The sequence below is a fragment of the Strix uralensis genome, chromosome 3, assembly GCF_047716275.1.
Source record: "Strix uralensis isolate ZFMK-TIS-50842 chromosome 3, bStrUra1, whole genome shotgun sequence".
In the NCBI taxonomy this organism is placed as follows: Eukaryota; Metazoa; Chordata; class Aves; order Strigiformes; family Strigidae; genus Strix; species Strix uralensis.
This window is the reverse complement of record NC_133974.1, coordinates 33,774,347-33,792,383: the sequence shown is the minus strand read 5'-3', so window position 1 is coordinate 33,792,383 and position 18,037 is coordinate 33,774,347. Positions and strand designations below refer to the sequence as shown.

The 18,037-nt window shown below is 37.8% G+C and overlaps 1 protein-coding gene across 6 annotated transcripts in view; it reads right to left on the bottom strand.

Annotated features, from left to right (window-relative positions):
- The window catches only part of SMAP1 (small ArfGAP 1), a 101,998-nt gene that overhangs the window by 57,185 nt on the left and 26,776 nt on the right, over nucleotides 1–18,037 (bottom strand). For all 6 annotated transcript variants that reach the window (XR_012628040.1, XM_074861828.1, XM_074861830.1 and 3 more), the window contains exons 2-4: nucleotides 17,661–17,794; nucleotides 16,880–16,965; nucleotides 12,841–12,916 (exon numbers count right to left, since the gene is read on the bottom strand). Coding sequence is in view for 5 of the 6 variants with exons in the window: in XM_074861828.1 (XP_074717929.1) it covers nucleotides 12,841–12,916; nucleotides 16,880–16,965; nucleotides 17,661–17,794 (296 nt within the window). In the remaining variant the exon portion in view is untranslated. The remainder of the gene's footprint in view (nucleotides 1–12,840; nucleotides 12,917–16,879; nucleotides 16,966–17,660; nucleotides 17,795–18,037) is intronic.

The following is an 18,037-nucleotide window of genomic DNA, read 5'->3' as shown; positions in this document are numbered from 1 at the left end:
TGTATCAAAATAACCAGTTTAGATGACATGTTTTTACTTAGTTTAAAAAAAACCAGCTTTCACTAAAAGGAAAGATGCAAAAAAACCCTACCTCATCTCTAAATACCCCATATTTCTTACAGAAAATCCTGCCATAGCTTATATAGCTGGAATATTCATAGAATATATATATTCAGCATTTTTAAAAGCTCAGGAACGATGCCTATCCTGGAAGGTGGTATAGAGAGCTTCAGGAAAGATATTTATAAGGTTTAATTTTTAAACTAAATTTTACCTGCAGAAATATTAAACAGAATCCTCATTTTTAAATTTACTGTTTTAAAATCCTCAGATTATTAGAAGAGTTATGGACACATCTGCTGCAATGAAGCAGTTTTCAAATTGTAGCATTCTGTTGCTATAGGAACACTGGGATCCTGTTTATTCCAATTACACCACATTGTAACCAAATAAAGATGTCAGACAAATTATTAGGTAACTACATATATACTAAACTATGAGCTATGAGCTCTAACACTATGTTCCTTACTAAGATTTCAATTAAATATAAATGTGTGAAATTGTGATAATGGAACATCTTAGGCATACTTTCAAGTTTCTAAAGTGGGATTTTGGGTTGGCTTTTTTTTTTTGTTTTGTTTTCCCATTCTTTTGTATGCTTCAAATTTTAAGAGAATTTAAGCTTGATAGCTCTCAGGTGAACAGAAGGTAACAGCTACTCACCACAAAGAACCAGGTAAGCAGAATTTCATTTGGGAGTTGGGGGGAAATCAGCACTATAGATGTTTGCATCACATTTCCAACCTCCCATAACAGTTGTTCTCAATCTGCAGATTATCTTCATTAATTAAAGGATTATCTAATTTAGGATAAACTAATCCTATGAAGGCCTGAAAGTAATTTTTATAGTTTTGCCAATCAAGTAACGGAATCACAGAATCTATGGAGAAGCATCACACGAGCTGTAAGCAGGAGACAAGAGTGAAAAGCAGTTGTCATCTAGCCTGGGATATGGAACAGGATGTGTAAGTTGAGAAATGCCCAAGCGTAATGTTTAAAGACAGAGAGCAGCACTACACTCACTTCAGGCTAAAAAACAGCACTTGAAAGCACGCTTCACATATGCAAATATTCAACTAAGCAAGAGTACAAAAGGCATATGACTAAAGCTAATCTTTAAGAGAAGACACCTTACAATGTATAAAGAACTGATTGAGTTTATATAATGAAAGCAATAGCATACGTTTGGGCTGCTGAACAGCTTTATCATCACCTCATCATGTTAAATTTGTTATCTACCATGCTGCACCGGATAAGGAAATCTGAACGAAAAAATCCAATTGGGTCAAACTGAGTGGCTAGATAAAGCTAAACATAAAACAGGATTAAAAGGGAGGCTGGTGCAGTCCATTGTGGTGAGTGGTTAACTGAGTATCAAGAGCCCATCAGGGTCCAGAGAAGCCTGGAAAAACACCTGCCATTGGGACAAACCGATAGTTAAGGGACAGCTGACCAGTTAACCCGTGGCCCACACCGAGTGCAGAGGAGCCTGACTGAGAGGCAGCGCTCTCCAGCTAGAATCGAGTCCCTGCAGTGCCATCTATTCTGCTCGTTGTTTGTGCTCAGGTGTCATATTGTGTCATGTCCATATACCAGAACTAGCACCAAATAAAACCAAAAACTATAATAACACTGCAACGTAAGGGTATTCTTTTACTATCTTGGGATTCTTCTCAGTTAGAAGACTGAATTTTCACTAATATCCAAGTCATTATTACGGATGCTAACACCCTCTTCAAGCGTGAAGAGAAACCAAACACCTTGGTCATCAAGTGACTAGTTTTCAGCAGGTTTCAAAACACTCATTTTTAACCTGAACTAACCCCATATTTTAGCAGCAGATTTCAAAACACTCATTTTTAACCTGAACTAACCCCATATTTTAGCAAACCAGTAAAGTTGCTTGATATTCTGGTATGTAAATAAAACCTCACAGGTTTTGTTATCCCTTGTACTGTCTCCAACTCTTAGTCTGAAAGGTTGTGATATGTTCATATTTTCAAACTGCAGCACACTTTACAGATGTAATGTATAGCAAAAACCTCAACAAATAATCCTTCTCAGTAGCATAAGTCAACCCAACCTTTGACGCTATTCTGATGAGTTCAGTGCCAAAACCCAGGTTACACCATTCAAAGTTAGTATTAATACCTTCTACATCCTGTTTGCAGTGCAGATATACCATTAGTTATGGGGGATATTAGTTACTGAGCAGATGAAACACCGGTAAGGAACAGTGGTCGGCAACAAGTTATGTGCTGCTGGCTTGTATGTCCAGTAAATCTTTGTTTCTAAAAATACTGTAGTGATAAAGCAGCTCATAATGCTGTTTCCATCTATAGTCAGGAGAGATTCATTAGCTTGCCAACAAATGGCAAATGAGAAAGCATCTGCTCAGTGACCTACTTCTACATCCCTGGCCAGTAGTGGGAGCGTTAGACTAACTCCCGGATCAAACCACTCACCCGTAACAGGTATACGCATCCAACTCTCCCAGAGTAAGTGCTGCACTCAGACCTTGTGAAACTGCCTTTAATTAGTTGAAAGCCACAAATGCACTTTAAATATTTATAGCAGAACCCTGATCACCACTCAGGACTGCAAAGCAAGGTTTTAATAATAATTTTCAAACTGGTTTTTAGGAGACTGAGATCACTGAAAATGAGCACTATGTAATCCCACAAAGTAACAGTTTTCTATTTTGTATTTATCAGCCTTTAGAAATAATGACTTATTTCTGTAAGCTTGATCAGAAGCATCAGTAAAGAAAGATCTACTCCATGCTTGGGTCCAAGTCTGAGTACCTAAAATACAGTTGTTTACAAGCAGACATCCCCTCTTCAGTGTAGCAAAACCAAAAAATCTGGTTTGCAAAAAACCACTATTCCACAGCAGGAATTGTCTTCTGTCATCACTTTTCTAATTTGTCAGTTTTAATCCAATTGCGATATTCCAGTGGAAACAAAAAGAAAAAAGCTAGAGAATCAGATTCTAGAAAGACTGGCCAACACTGACACGTATTATGAAGGCTGAAGAGCAGACAGCATGAAAAGTACAAAATAGCTTTGTTTAATTTAGATCCAATGGAAAAAGACATTGGAGCAAGTAGGTACTAAGAGTAAGATTTATCATCACAACCACTGAAAACAAGTGACCAAAGCTTCTCCCACTTTTGGGCATATGTATAAAGCAATAAATTCACCTAAGTTTTTACATCAAAGTCCAAAAAGCAATTTCCAGTCATCTTCCAGAATTCAAGTAAAGAAGCACATACTGATCTACTCTGATAACATATGTTAGCACTATGCTCTGGAAAGTTGCCAACTAAGATGTCCTTGATTATCAGCACTTTAAAGTACCAGACAAAAGTGATGGCAACCCTTGCAACCAACCATACAGGCTTCTAGAAAAACAATAAAATTGACATGCTTGTGTGCATTAAGAATGTATTGCAAGCCAACAAATAGCACGTGAATATTTCATTTTCGTTCTTAAATTTAGCTGGGTCTTTTGATTAAGTGATTTCAGAATTGCCTAAAAGAGGGAATGAAGGCAAGGAGCTGTTTCTGAAGTTTCTACATTCATACTCCTACATCCACAAAACTTTGATCATGTTTCAGACCAAAAGACTTGTAGTTATTTCATTGTTAGCAATTCTTGAATCTCTTTCCGTTGTTTGTGTTTTGGGACTCCTTTTCAGAAAGCTGATAAAGTAAAAAAAACATTTTGCATAATGAAACTCAATACTGTCTTTAAAGCATCATGTACATTCAGTGCTGAGCAAGAAAATACATACGCATGAAGTAGTACTGTAAGATTTAATTTGCACCTATGCTTTGTAAGACTCTGGTTCACAAAAAACTTAAGATCGGAAAAGAAAGGATCTGCAGGTTTACAATATCGCTCCAGTTCCCTGCCTCTCTTATATGGCAATGTGTTACCTGTCCCCATTTTCTCCATTAAAAAAATTCTGTAGCATTTATTAAGTTCTTACTTAGTAGTGGCACTATCCACATACACGCTATATTAATAGTTAATATAAAAGCATTAATACAAACAGTATTTGGCCCAATGGCTACTATTTCAAGTGAAAAAAGTAAGCTTAGAAGCAGCATTAAATGAAGCTATCACAGAATATAACATACAAAATCTCAAATTATTTTACTTCAGTTTGCACTAACATATTTCTGATGGCAGATAACAGTCATACAAACACTATTGATCATTAAGGTCAATGTACTAAATAAAGTTTTCACCAACTTTTATGTGCAGTTTTTCCAAAATCCTGCTCTTGATGTAATGCATGTTATTATTTAGCCTTTTATTAAAAGGGATTCAAGTTAAAGCTTTAGAAACCTATATTAAGCTTCCATTTAAATATGAAATTTAGTGTGTTATCACTCAGAAGATTCAAGAGATTAAAAAAATGAGTGCATTATCAAACCATGTCAATACATTCAGGAAATCAGCAGCTGAAGCAAATACAGAGGTGCCCTCGAGTGGCCATTTTATATGCACAGAATATACAGTGAAATAACCTAAATGAAGAGGACTACTCCACACTCATTTAACAGGTTTTAAGTTCAACTACTACATATGTTTCTCTTATTTCTGCAGACTTCTTACTTTATTACTGGACATCTCCAACAAATGTTACAACACTAAAATTAGTCTTTTCTTTTAAAGCAGTAGCAATTACAGACTATGATGCATATAAACACACAATCAATTGCTTGCCATTTTTTCAAGAGGCTTATTCTCGAAAAACTGAAAGGAGTATAAGAATACTAATGTACTATTAGTAACACCCATAAATTTCTGCAGAAGCTAACATTTCTCCCCTATTCAGTGCGCTAGCCGCTGGACACCACATAAAATTTTTGAGTGTCCCATGTTTCACAAAACACAAAATATTCCGCCAATATTCTGAACACACCACTTCCCCATCCCTTCAGAGCACCCATATCTCATTACAGGAATACAGTGAAGCTTGTGCACAAGCTAGAGCTATAGGTGTTCATAAAATTCACATCAAGCAGATATGCAATTATTCAATGTTCTGGGAAATACAAACATATTTAACAGTATTAGACTTGAGTGAAAAATACTTTTTCCAGCTCTAACCAAAAGCATCCATACCTATTGTTGCCCACAGGTTTTTTTAGATTATTTAGCTTCTCCTTTAGATAACCACCTCTTGAGATATTATGGAGAGTCACCATGGGTTAATTAAAGGCTGACACAGGGTATACAAAACAGATGCTTTTAATCTCTTACTGGAGTGCCCTCCATTTCGCCTGTCCAATCTAACCAACATTTTCTGTATTTGTTCCAGGGAAAACTGTCTTTAGTGAGAGCTTCCCAAAACTTCAGAACAATACCTTTTTTTCTCCTAGGTGGCTTGCCTTGCTGCAATCATTTACATTTTCATGATTCACGTTAAACTGGCAATGCAGTCACTACATATTTCAGCTTTGGCAGAAGTTTTGTTTACTTGGACATAGCAACTTGTAGCTAGGTGGTCCAGCTGTGTGAACTACTACTCTTCAAATGAAAGTACTTACAGAAGTTGGAGAAACAAGACCCTGCATGTGGGAGCTACTGGAAATGCAGCCAGCGTACTGAAAATCCACACCCTGGCATCTCTAACTCATCCATTTAACCATTGCTGCACAAAGCCCAGCTCAAGGGCAGTCATTAGTGGTATACCCAGGACAACACTGTGACCAACACTATTAAAGTTCTTCATTAATGACCCATGCAATGGGACAGAGTACATCACTGGCAAGTTTGCAGATGATAAAAAGTGAGGAGTAGTGGTTGGTACACTAGATAGGTGTGCTGCCATTCAGAGCACTGTTGACAGGATGGGCCACCAAGAACCACATGAAGTTCAAAGGGAAGTGCCAAGTCCTGCACCTGGGGAGGAATAAGCCCATGCACCAGTACAGGCTGGGTGTCAACTGGCAGGAAGGCACATTTGCAGAAGAGGACCTGGAGGTCCTGATGGACAAGTTGGACATGAGCTAACAACATGGCCAGTTCTGGGCTCACAAGTACAAGAGAGACAGACAGCGGTAGACTGGAGTAAGTCCAGCAGAGGAACACTAAGATGATTAAAGGACTGGAGCACCTTTCAGACAAGGACAGGCTTAGTGAGTTGAGACTGTTTAGCCTGGAAGAGAGAAAGCTAAAGGAGGCGGGGAGGGGAGAAGTCTTACTAATGTATATAAATACCTGGTGGCAGGGAGCAAAGACCAAGACAGACTGTTGCCTGTGGTATTCAGAAACACGGCCAAGAGGCACTGAACGTAAACTGAGACACAGTTTACTGTGGGGTGGTTGAATAGTGGAACAGGTTACCCAGAGAGGTTGTGGAGTCTTCAGCCTGGAGATATTCAAAACCCAACTGGACAAGGCTCTAAGCAACCCGCTGTAGTTGACCACACTTTGAGCAGGGAGAATTGCATGATCTCCAAGGGTCACAGCTATTCTGTGATTCTGTAATTCAACCCATTCTAACAGCATGATCCTGCTAAATAATGTATCCCACTTCCACTATCCCTGCCCTCAAGTCATCATTTTTGTACAGTATTTCAGTGCTTCCTATTGATGCCTATCTTCATCAGCATATTTCAAAACTACTTGATTCACAAATTCTTCACAGACCACTAAAAAACCTGCTACAGTTCTTGCAATACTGGGAGAGGTAACTGGTAACCTCTCTCCAAGCCAATGACTGAATGCTTCTGAACTTACTGTTCATGTACGCTATCATACCCCAATTTATTCATCTTATGGTGGCTACGTGACATATTTTAGTGTGGTAAATGTATTATGGATTTAATCTCCTTTAAGATAACTTTCTGGAAAATGTGCCATCACAATCTCTAAATTCACATCACATTTTATCCAGTTGCCTAAGTTCATACTTCTTAAATTATACACATCTTAGGAAAGCATGGAAAACACAGACCCATTATTCTTTTCCTTCAGTGAACTTAAGTTATATGAAACTTCTGCTCCATACATAATTCAAGCCCTTTCTTAAATATAGAAACTTCGTTTACTATTCTCTAAACATTGTCAGGATGTGATAATACATTCTTACTTCATGTAGTGGAATAGATTGTTCCAGTTCATAATTTTTGAGACTGAAAGTAACTGGAATCCACTTAGTTGATTCAACATACACCCTGAATAAAGCAACTTCCATATGCATTCTGGGAAGTTGTGCTCTTTCTTCTCCTATATACTTATTTTTATTAAAAGCTGCAGAGATTGTTTGTGATAATACCTACACAGCTAATCTTTATCCACACTCAACAGTGACCTCACTGCTTCTCCTCATTACTTGTATGGCATAAGGGTCATTGTGTTAGATATAAAAATAAACAATAGTTTTAAAAAGATTGTCTTTTTACAGTTTTTATTTTACATCAAAGAGGAGGTGCTAAGTTTTTAAAAAATTTGAAAAATATGATTGCTTCAAACTTGGTTTCCCGAACCTCTGTGCAATTTTAGTAAACTTTTAACTTAGCAGCATGTAGATATAGTCAAATTAAATGATTTGGAAGGGGTACCAGAAACCCCTTCATTAGTGCAGTCCTGTGTCTCAAAGAATCACTCCAGCAGCTGTTACTCAACAGCTCATTTTAGACAGATTTTATTCTTTCTGGAACCTCAATTCTGAAAGTCACACATTTCCTCTTGGCTTATTGGTAAACTGTGTAATCATCTACTTCAAAGCTTACTTCCTCTAACCAGTAATTTTGGGAGATTATTATTAACTCCCAAAAACCTAAAACAAGCAACGTTTGCTATTTCTCTTGGCCACTGCATATAAGATCATGAGCCTCATTAACCGTCGCTCCACCTTACCAGTTGCATAGCTTTGATTACAAGTATTTGGGACTCAAAACAGAGATCATCAGTCAAGATGAATACCCTGTTCAGACATTACTTTCATAAAAACAAACATCTCAAAGGGTGTCTCCAACAAGGCTTATATTTGCTCCACTTATATTTACTGCAACAACTCAGAAAAAGTCCTTCAAGTCATTTAGTTCATACAAGTGCATACAAGTTCAGCTTTTTGGGGAAAGGTGTCTGTCTAACTGTAAGCTGTTCTCTTCTAAGCGTGCTCCAGGAGACAGCAAACTAAAGGAGCACAAAGAGTTTAATGAGAACGCAAAGCAAACAAAAGATTTAATAAGCAACAGTCTTCAGGACTAAGATTGTTAGAAGAGAAACTGCTCTGCATGCTTTACCCTTCAGTTCTAGGATTGTTGTGTACAAAAAAACCCTATGACAAATATAAAAGGATTTGCCTGTGCTTGGAAGTGATAATCAGGTGCAAGTCTGAAGTAGAATGATATTCCTGAACAGTTTCATGTCAGCACCCACCTGAAGGAGAGTTTTAAGATACAAAATAACCTCATGCCACTTGACCTATGGTAACATGTCTGTAGTTAACTACAGAAGCGGTGCAAGCTCTCGATTGTGTTGTACAAGCTTTCAGGGATAAATCAAATCAAACAGCATAGCATAATGCACAGTTAATTGCTCTGTATCTTAGATGCACCACATTTATAAAGATGCCCTAATCATTTCACTACTATGCATAGTTTGTTTTATTGGGTTTTACTGCATCATTCACAGCTTACGTATGCCTAAAAATCAAGAATGAGGTTTGGCAGAAAATTAACTCTAGGACGATGGTATTGTGCTGAGGATATTTAAAATAAGTTGACTTGCTAACAGCTACTGCTGCTCCGCAGTTGATTATTCAAAGAGCAAAAAAAGTTCCTGCTGTTAACAATACCAAATCACGTGTTATTCACAGAAAAAAATACATATATACACCCAAGTAACATCCTGTCAGTTTCAAGTGTTTTTACTTGTATTATTCCTCTTTTTAAATTTAGGCATACATAAAAAGCATAAAAAAAATAAAGTTCTGAATGTTTCAAAATTACATCATACCAAAGCAAAACAGGACAGCATCTGGTCAGAACAAGAGTTGTGGGTTTCTTAAACAGTCAGTCTTTAGAAGTCTTGACAAACGGATTTCTCACCACAGTATGACTATGAACTACTTTCTGAGAAAGGAAGTGTTAATCTTTCATACCGGTGTGACTCTTGTTAATGTTGGGAGAGAATTATGATAGGGGCTGGCTTGAGAAATACTACTTCTAACTCTGTCATGGGCTACACTGCTTAAATGGAATATACTTTGAGAATAAGGATACATTTTCCTAAACATCATAAATACCATACAGCTGTCTTCACAGTTTTAGTCATAATATCACAACCCTACAACTGTATCTAAGTATTTACAGATCATTTCAACTGTAAGAGTTTTTCAAAGAGCTGACATTCATTTGAAGATACTTCCATGAGGTACAAAAAAATCAGTTTGCCTCCCTGGGTAGGTGTCGTGGTTCGAGCTCAGAGTGCAACTGAGCACTACGCAGCCGCTCACTCCTCGCTTCCCCCCCAGCACTGGGAGAAAGTAAAGCAAAAGGCTCGGGAATCAAGATAAGGACATGGAGGGATGACTCATCCATGACATGACAATCATGGGCAAAAGACAGACTTGTTAGGGGAAGAAAAAGACAACATAAATGTAACACAGACACTAACATCACAACACTTAACAGACAGAGTAGGACAGTGAGAAGCATTACCACATCTTAAAAACACCTTCCCCCATCCCTCCCTTCTTCCTGGGCTCAGCTTTGCTCCTGATATCTCTACCTCCTCACCTCCAGGAGCGCACGGGGCAGGGAATGGGGGGTGCAGTCAGTCCTGCCGCTTCTTTCACCGCAGGGTGAGAGAACGACTTCTGGCATTCTTCCCCTGCTCCAGCATGGTCCCCCTCTCACAGGAGACAGTCCTCCACAAACCAGCTCCGATATGAGTCACTCCCATGGGCCACAGTGTTGCCCTAGCTGCTCCAGCGTGGGACACCCCTGTGTGTTGCAGTCCTCCCAGTGCCAAACTACAACAGTGGGACTTCTTCTTCCCACAGAGGCCTTCTTCAGGCACAGTCACCTGTCCCGGCGTGAGCCCCCCATGGGCCACAAATCAGTATCTGCTCCACCGTAGACCTCCATGGGTGGCAGGGGGAGGCCCTGCTCTCTCACCACAGGACACAGGGAAGTCTCTGCTCTGGCACACCTCTCCCCCTTCTCCTTCTTTCTTCCTCTGACCTTGGTGTTCACACAGATGTTCTCCTCGAAACTTCTCCTCACACCTCCCACAACTCCTTCCAGGTTCCCTTTCTTAAATATGTTATTGCAGAGGTGCAGCTAATTGCTACAGAAATTGCTTTTACTACATGCAATTTATAACAGTGGATGAAATCTGGGAAAGCACCTTAAATTTTTAAACACCACCTCAGCAAAATTACCTGGTTAAGGAAAGCAGGCCTTAGGGCACAGCAAGCCTGTTTCTGCACTTCTGTATTACCTGTTCATACCCAGAAGGGATTCATTTTACCAAATGACAACATACATACACATCTCCAACTTAAATTGTTTCTAACCCAAGCAGAAGACACTGCTATTTCAGAACTGGTAACAAAAAGTAAGTGTGCTAAAAAGCTCACCTCACCCCAACAATGCTGATTTTGATTAAAAATAGGACAGAGGGTGCTCTCTGCAAAAGTGGGGTAAAGAAATTTTCCAGAAGAAAAGAGCTTGCCGCAACATAACACAGACACCCCACCTGAACAGTTCACAAGACTATTGCTCATGAAAGTATCATGCTAGCAAGTGCTTTGATGATACCAAAACACTTGGCAGGGGGCTGAAGGCTACAAGCAGGAATCTCCCCCTTTTCCACAGCTGCCCCTCAGTTCCCAGGGAATCTTAGCCACCAACTGGCATGGTGGGAAGTGGGAAGGTGTGTCAGATGTCATCATGACTACAAAAGCAAAGCTTTAGAAACTGTCACCACCCCCTGCACAGGGACAGAAACGCATACTCCTGCAGAACTCCCTTCCTCATCCCATTCTTCTCAAACTTCCCACAGACCTCCATGTGCTGGAAGTAACTTCCCCTCTTCCCTGCCAACAGTATCCAGGAGCAGAAAAGCAGCATATCAGACACAGAATGGAGGCTCAGCTTCACCTTTTCTTCCTCTTCCTTGTCAGTCCCAGACCCACTTGAAAGATGATCCCTGAATACCAGTCACAGCACTACAGGTGCATGGGAGATGGGCTGGGGACAGAGCCAAGGAGGGTAACCCAATACAAGCAGCAGACTAGGACTATAGGTGCTACATTAGTTCAGCTAATTTAGTATTGTGTGCTTTTAGGATTTTGCCCTAACTGTGATTTCAGATTGCCTACCTCAAACCTGATGTTTGGTGGCCTTGAAGAAACACAGGTGAATGTGAATGTGCATGAGTCATCTATTGCTAAAATATTTCATAATCAGATTTTGTTCTATCTCAGAGAAATTAAGTCATTTACATTAGTCAATGAAAGAAAAGCCCAGGTAGCAAGAAATAAAATGGTGTTCCCTACTCAGCAGTCTGGATTCTATCCTTGTTTCTATGACAGGTAAGTGACTCATATTAGTCTACAACACAATAAAGCAAAATCTGATTACTCCTTCAAACATTTTAAGGCAGCAGTGGACTACTATATTAGATACGTAGGTTGTCTGTTCAGAAGGATCTTGGGAGTCTTTTGAACTTTTTTAAGAAGCATAATTTTAAACAATTCTTCCTATTTTCTACTTTGGAATAGAAGAAGGGTAACTGACAATGTAATTCAAACCACAATTGTATTCTACCTCTTAAGTAAAGCAATTTTCCCCCTACTTCAACAATGCTTAATGAAATACACTTCTCTAGTTTCCAGGTTTGATTTTTTCTTTCTGAAATGAAACTATCACTCAAAGACCCCTTTTCTCAGATGAGAAAGGCAGCATACATTTCCACTCTTTACGTCCACCCTTGCACCCATTTCCCTGTCAAAGGTCACTGCCTAGTAAGATGGAGTAGTAAATTATATCTTAGGCCATACTTAAATAATGTAGGTACAGAGGACTGTGTGTTTAAGCATAAACACACCTATATAAATAAAAATATATAAACTAGATTGTATGTCCCGGAAATAGCTGTATCCAAAAAAACAAACAAGGCTGTGAACTTCAGGGTAAAGGTTGACACTCTCAAAACTGCTTGCCAGAAAAGCACTCACCAACTTACTGTATTGAACACACAGCTACATGATTAAACAGCCGGTTTGCCATGCGGCTTGTATTTGCTATTACAGTGCACCTCGCTGCAAGCAACAGTCTGGAATTCAGCAGAGCAGTAAGACCCTCAGAAGAGGGGCCCAAAACACCCTAGGATTTCTCATCAAGGTATTACAGAGAATAAGGGAAGACAAAGTCACCAGCAACCGTAATCCTATCTTATCCCTGTAACAGAAAAAGATACTCAGGAAGGACTCAAAGTATACTGTTGAACTACCCATCACTGAAAGAAATAAGCACAATATAAAGAGTCATAAGAAAGCTCTTTGTTGGATCATAATGCTTTGCTGTTACATATGTAATAGACAATGTATGTTGAACTTACAGAACCTAGGAAGAGCTTTCAAGGGACACAAAAGAAAGCATTTAGCTCCGTATCAAGAAGTTTTCAACTGTGAAAGACGTTTTCAACTGTGAAAGACATTTTAACATGTGTAATGTTTTCTACATTTCTCTTATGTAGCTTTCAAAAAAGTGACAGAATTCTTGGTGAAACTTGTTTACTTACATTGAAGGCATTAACTGCATTTTTATCATAATATTTCTTCTTTTCGTACTTATCCCTGATGAAAAATTCCACAGCTCTGGAAGTAGCTACTTTAAGGAAAATACGCATTCAGATAAATAGCAACATTAACCTAAAAAGCTGACAGGTTATTCTAATTGAAGAATTGCACCAGATTCTTTCTCCACTCATTTTGTAGTTTTAAAACAACAGAACTGCTACATACAGAATAACTGCAGTGTCCAAAAAGAGTTTCTTTTTACTACAGAGAATTAATCAGTTTAATCTCTTAATGAAACAGTATGAGAAAGATGGACTAGAAGTAACTCAGTGTTCCACAGTTGGGACATTTTCACTTGGTTTTTATAAGCTACAATGCTGCAGTACTGCAAATACCTGAACAAAAGTAGTTGTATACAGTAAATTGTTTACCATCATAACTTGGGAAAAAATACTTTCTCTTCAGATAAAAGGTGAAATGTATGTACCTGTTTTCTGATTTGCACAAATGATACCATGCATCAAAAGGTGATCATAAACAGTTCCTGAGATCAGCAAGTCCTCGAGGAGAGTCTCCTATTACAACAAACATCTCTGTGGAAGGGAAAGAAAACTAAAACACTAGTGATAAAAAGATATTGAAGCAAAGGTGGAAATAGCAGCAGGCATATTGATGTAGAAGACTGGAACTGACAACTCACTAGCTCAAGCACAAAAAGGACAACTAGTTGTTTTCCTCAATTATTTTTTCAGCCTCATAAAGCAGCTCATCCAAAGCAGTGTCAATACTTTAACTTTACTAAAGCTGATTCTCTGGTATCTGTAGAATAAATTTTAACTAATTTGTTCGGCAATGTGATTATCCATTCAAAAATCGAAATTGCAACTGTGGAAGGTCAGATTCATTGCATCTTAAACTTTCATAGCAATCTTTCCTCAACTGATGGAAAAATGCCTTAGCTCCACGTACAATCTCTTAAGATTAACATTAAGCTCAGAGCACTCAGTACGTTCATTCTGTGCATCAAATTATACCATCAACAATCACATTTAGTTTCAAATTGTATGCAAGTGTCACCCGAAGACATTGCTTCATAAAAGCTGCAAAAACCAAAACATTCTTTTCTATCTCTTTCCAAATATATCTACGTTCTAAAGGGGATCTTGAGCACTTTGAAAGTACATCTACCTTAGTACTAATACTACATTACTCTTTACACATACCAAAGAACTGTCATTTTGCCAAAAAATCAATGTATATTATCAAATTACAGATGAATGGAAATTGTGTAATATGCAACTTCCACAATTTTTCAAATTTAGCTAAGACTAAACAGGATTCCCTCAGAAAGTTTATTTTCAACTTGCAGTACAAATTACTGTATTACATAATCTCAGTGGGGGGAAGAGATAGAGATGGAATTTAATTTTTTTTTCTATGTTTTTGGGCTGTAACTGGATAACTGTATTAAATTATAACTAATTTAGAAGTAAACAGAAAAGATTCAAAACTTGATTGTTATAAAACACCTTAGAACAACCTATCCTTTCTTCAAATAAAAAGTCTTAAGTTATTTGCCAAAATTAACATTTTCAGATGGCCCATTTATTTTGTCAAGTGTTCTAAGGTTTGGTTGCTCAGATTTTGGTGTTAGATATTTTAGTTCTTTTGCATAAATATTTCCCTATTTTCAACAGTTTTCCAGAATGCACACTTAGTATTTCAGACAATTAGAAAGTTTTAATTTGAAAATTATTAACACAGAATCATAAGTATTTATATTTCATAGGGTTTAATTTTTCAGGATGCTATTACACTGGGGTATTAAGCTGCATATTTTGAAAAACATCCACTTTATTCAAGTTACGCCACTTCAACATCCATGAATTTTTGGACCACATCTAAGTTTCTTCAGATCAATAACCAACTGTGCTCTTGTTAACAAAAGAATTTTAAGCAACCTCAACAGATGTCAAAACTGTTTTAAGAAGTAAGCAAAATTAAGAGACAAAAAAATGATTTGCTCTACCCTTGGAAAAAAACACTTTGAAACAGGAAGCTAAAGCTGCCATACGAAAAACCATCAAGATGATCCTCAAAGTTAACTTCTATGCCAGAGTATCCCTGCCAAGTACAAGGGAAGAATAAAAAAATGCTCAGAAAGCTCAGTCTTGTGATTAAGAAACAGAAGTGATGGGAACCTTTAGCAGGAGATTTCGGGCAGATCCCACATACATGTTTCTCCTGTGTCTCCATTCTACTACCTAAAAACCAGAAGTAAGTGCTACAGGAAGTTAAAACACTAATATAGAACATATACAAAAGTGATCATTACATGCAAAGAATTTTCATAGTCCATCCAAAAGAATATTCAGAATATTGAGAATGTTCATAATCAGAATACTGACGAGACGCAATGCTGATTTTGTAGTGATACAAAGGGCAAAGAGGGAAGGCAAAAAAAGACCATAACACAACAGCTTGTCATGAATGCCAAATAGGTAAGTAGCTGCCAAAGTTATGGGGAAATTGAGAAATAAACCAGAAAATGTTGGCTTCCTCTCTCCTGGCACTGTATTTTTAATAAAGAAAAGACATGCAATGAAATACAGTCAGTTGACCAAGTCTACCACTTAGAAACTGACAACTGTTCAAAAGGCTATGTAATTATTTCAAGGTATACAGTGTCAACAAAAGAACTATTTTTAAAGTCTAAAAATGAGAGTTTTGGTCTGGTCTGACAAGGAAAGCTTAGAGTAAAGCATTATTGCTTCTCCTGCAATAGCACCAGTGAATTCAAGTTAGCTGCAGTAAGAACAAAATAAACATCTTCAAGATCCACTTTTGAGTAAGTTTTAGCCAAAGTCTTTCAGTCTTATGGCTGAAATAAAGTCCCATAATGTTACAGTTGGAATACTACAGTGCTATCTGATTCCAGTCACTTTTTTCTTATGTGTATGTATAATTTAAAAGTTACTGGAATATGAAAAAACATATCTGTTTTGCTCAAGTGCATTTTATAACGAGGAATCTAACCCTTCCAAAAAAAGTCTTCTGCACATAGCATATCGAGCATAGTATCTAATAAGCAGAAGAAATAAAATGACTTTTGGATATAGAAAGAGAAAATTCAGATCCAGCTACAACTAAGTCCATTTATCAGCCTCCACAGCCTGTATCATAATCAGGCTAAGAGAGTTGGGGAAAGATTCAGCTCACTTAACAGTACGTGTTTAGGATCGCATTATAGTTGAAGAGTTCCATTAGGATCTCATTATAGTTGAAGAGTTCCAGTAAGATCAGGTGAAGCAAATCCTACCTGTGGACTAACATCACTAAATCAGGAGCTAATACAAACCTAAATTAATGTCACTATACATTAGCCTAATGACTCAGTACATTTGAAAAAGGTATTTTTTGAGGAAAGCTATTTATTGGCAGTAGACAACTTTTTCTTCAATCCTCCCCTTCTAGGTACATGGTGATAACCACACACCAACACAAGTGGTGGCTGTCAGGGAGGTTTGGTTTATTTAGATATTCCCATGTTAGTCATCTGTGTTTGCACACTTCACAGAACGTATACACTTCAACTCCAAAAAGTTACAGAATATTTAATCTAGAGGAGAAAACCATACACCACTTGAGTAAGATCTAATGGCTTATTTTACCATTCAGCTCATTGTTTCCTCTTCAAATGTTTCTAACTTCAGTTGTCAGTTACTCAAGATAAAGACAGAATATTCAAGAGCTCTCTAGTATCACTCTAACTTCCTACATACAGGGAATTTATGAAGTCACCTCTTTTGAAAGCAAAAATAATTGGGTCTTGCCAAATCTCATTACAAAGCAGATTTGCTATAACTGAAGTAATTTAAATCTATTCTGAACCATTCCCAAATTCCTCTGTCATTTCTTATACAACAATATCAATGAAATAAATAAGGTGAGTTGCCAAGTGTAGCAGTTCCTTGAGACAGTCATAACATCTAAACTGCATTAAAAGTCATTTCAATGTGAAAGCTAAAACAAAAAGGATACTGATCTGTTTGAGGCCTTCGGAAGTTCTCTGGTAGATTAGCTTCGTAGAGTAGTCTTGCTTTAGTATTTCCCATTTCCTGCATGCACTAAGGAAAAGTGGTAGGAAACAGTTAGTTCATGTCCATCAGTAATTTAAATCCTGAAATAGTCAGAATGGTATTGGTGTCTTAAATGACACTGCAAGTTTTTAACTTGGAGACCTCTCTGCTGCTGTATGTCTTGGGAGATGTTCCCATGGCACAGGAGGGCTGCTGCCAAGACTTGCTGGACAAAAGCTAACAACATAGATGCTGTTTACAGTGTAAACTAACCCATCCAGTGAAATATAAGCTTTCATCTCTCAGGATGGCTCTTCAGACCAGGAGGAACCGAAGTAATAAAATTTGTCTGGCAACAGAAAGAGGCTTCAGACTGGAACATACCTGGAAGTCAGTACTTGGTACACCAAAAAAATGCAATCAAGAATCAGACAGATATATGAACGCTACCTACTGTCCTCTACTGAAAAGGAAAAGGCTTACAACATATTTTCTGACAAAGAAACAGCTTTCAGAGTCCTCGTGGCAAGGTACAGTACATCTAAAATGATACAGAAAAGATAGCTAAACAAATTTCTGAAGTGAGTTTTCAGAACTTAAATTCATTAGAGTATAAATATAACACATTAAGAACTACTCTGATTGTAAAAAATGTAAGTTGGGGTTGCATGATAAACTCCAATCCTTTCAAAAGAGCTCCTTGCATTCCCTCCAAATTGAAAACATATTTTAGAATATTTTACCTGTATTTGTTCTGGTGTCCACTGGTCCAAGTTGACAGACTTGACCCTTGATATATGGACCCCAAGATTTCGATGTATTCCAGCACATCTGATGCAAATAAAAACACCGGTGTTCCAAGAGGCCCATCTTGGACCTAAGGGGAATGGGGAAATAAATGCGTTATTTTCAAAATTCCATATAATGTTAAGATTTTCTTTGGCATAATTCTATATTGACAACAGAAATAAACAAGTCTGAATAAAGGTTCACAGCTCTTTCTCTAGGATATCCATTACTTCTAATAATCTCCACTGTTAGCAATTTTATTTACGGCTTTCTACTTCTAAGGGATGTCACGTAACATTTGAGTTAGATTAAGCTAGGAAGTCATATGTTG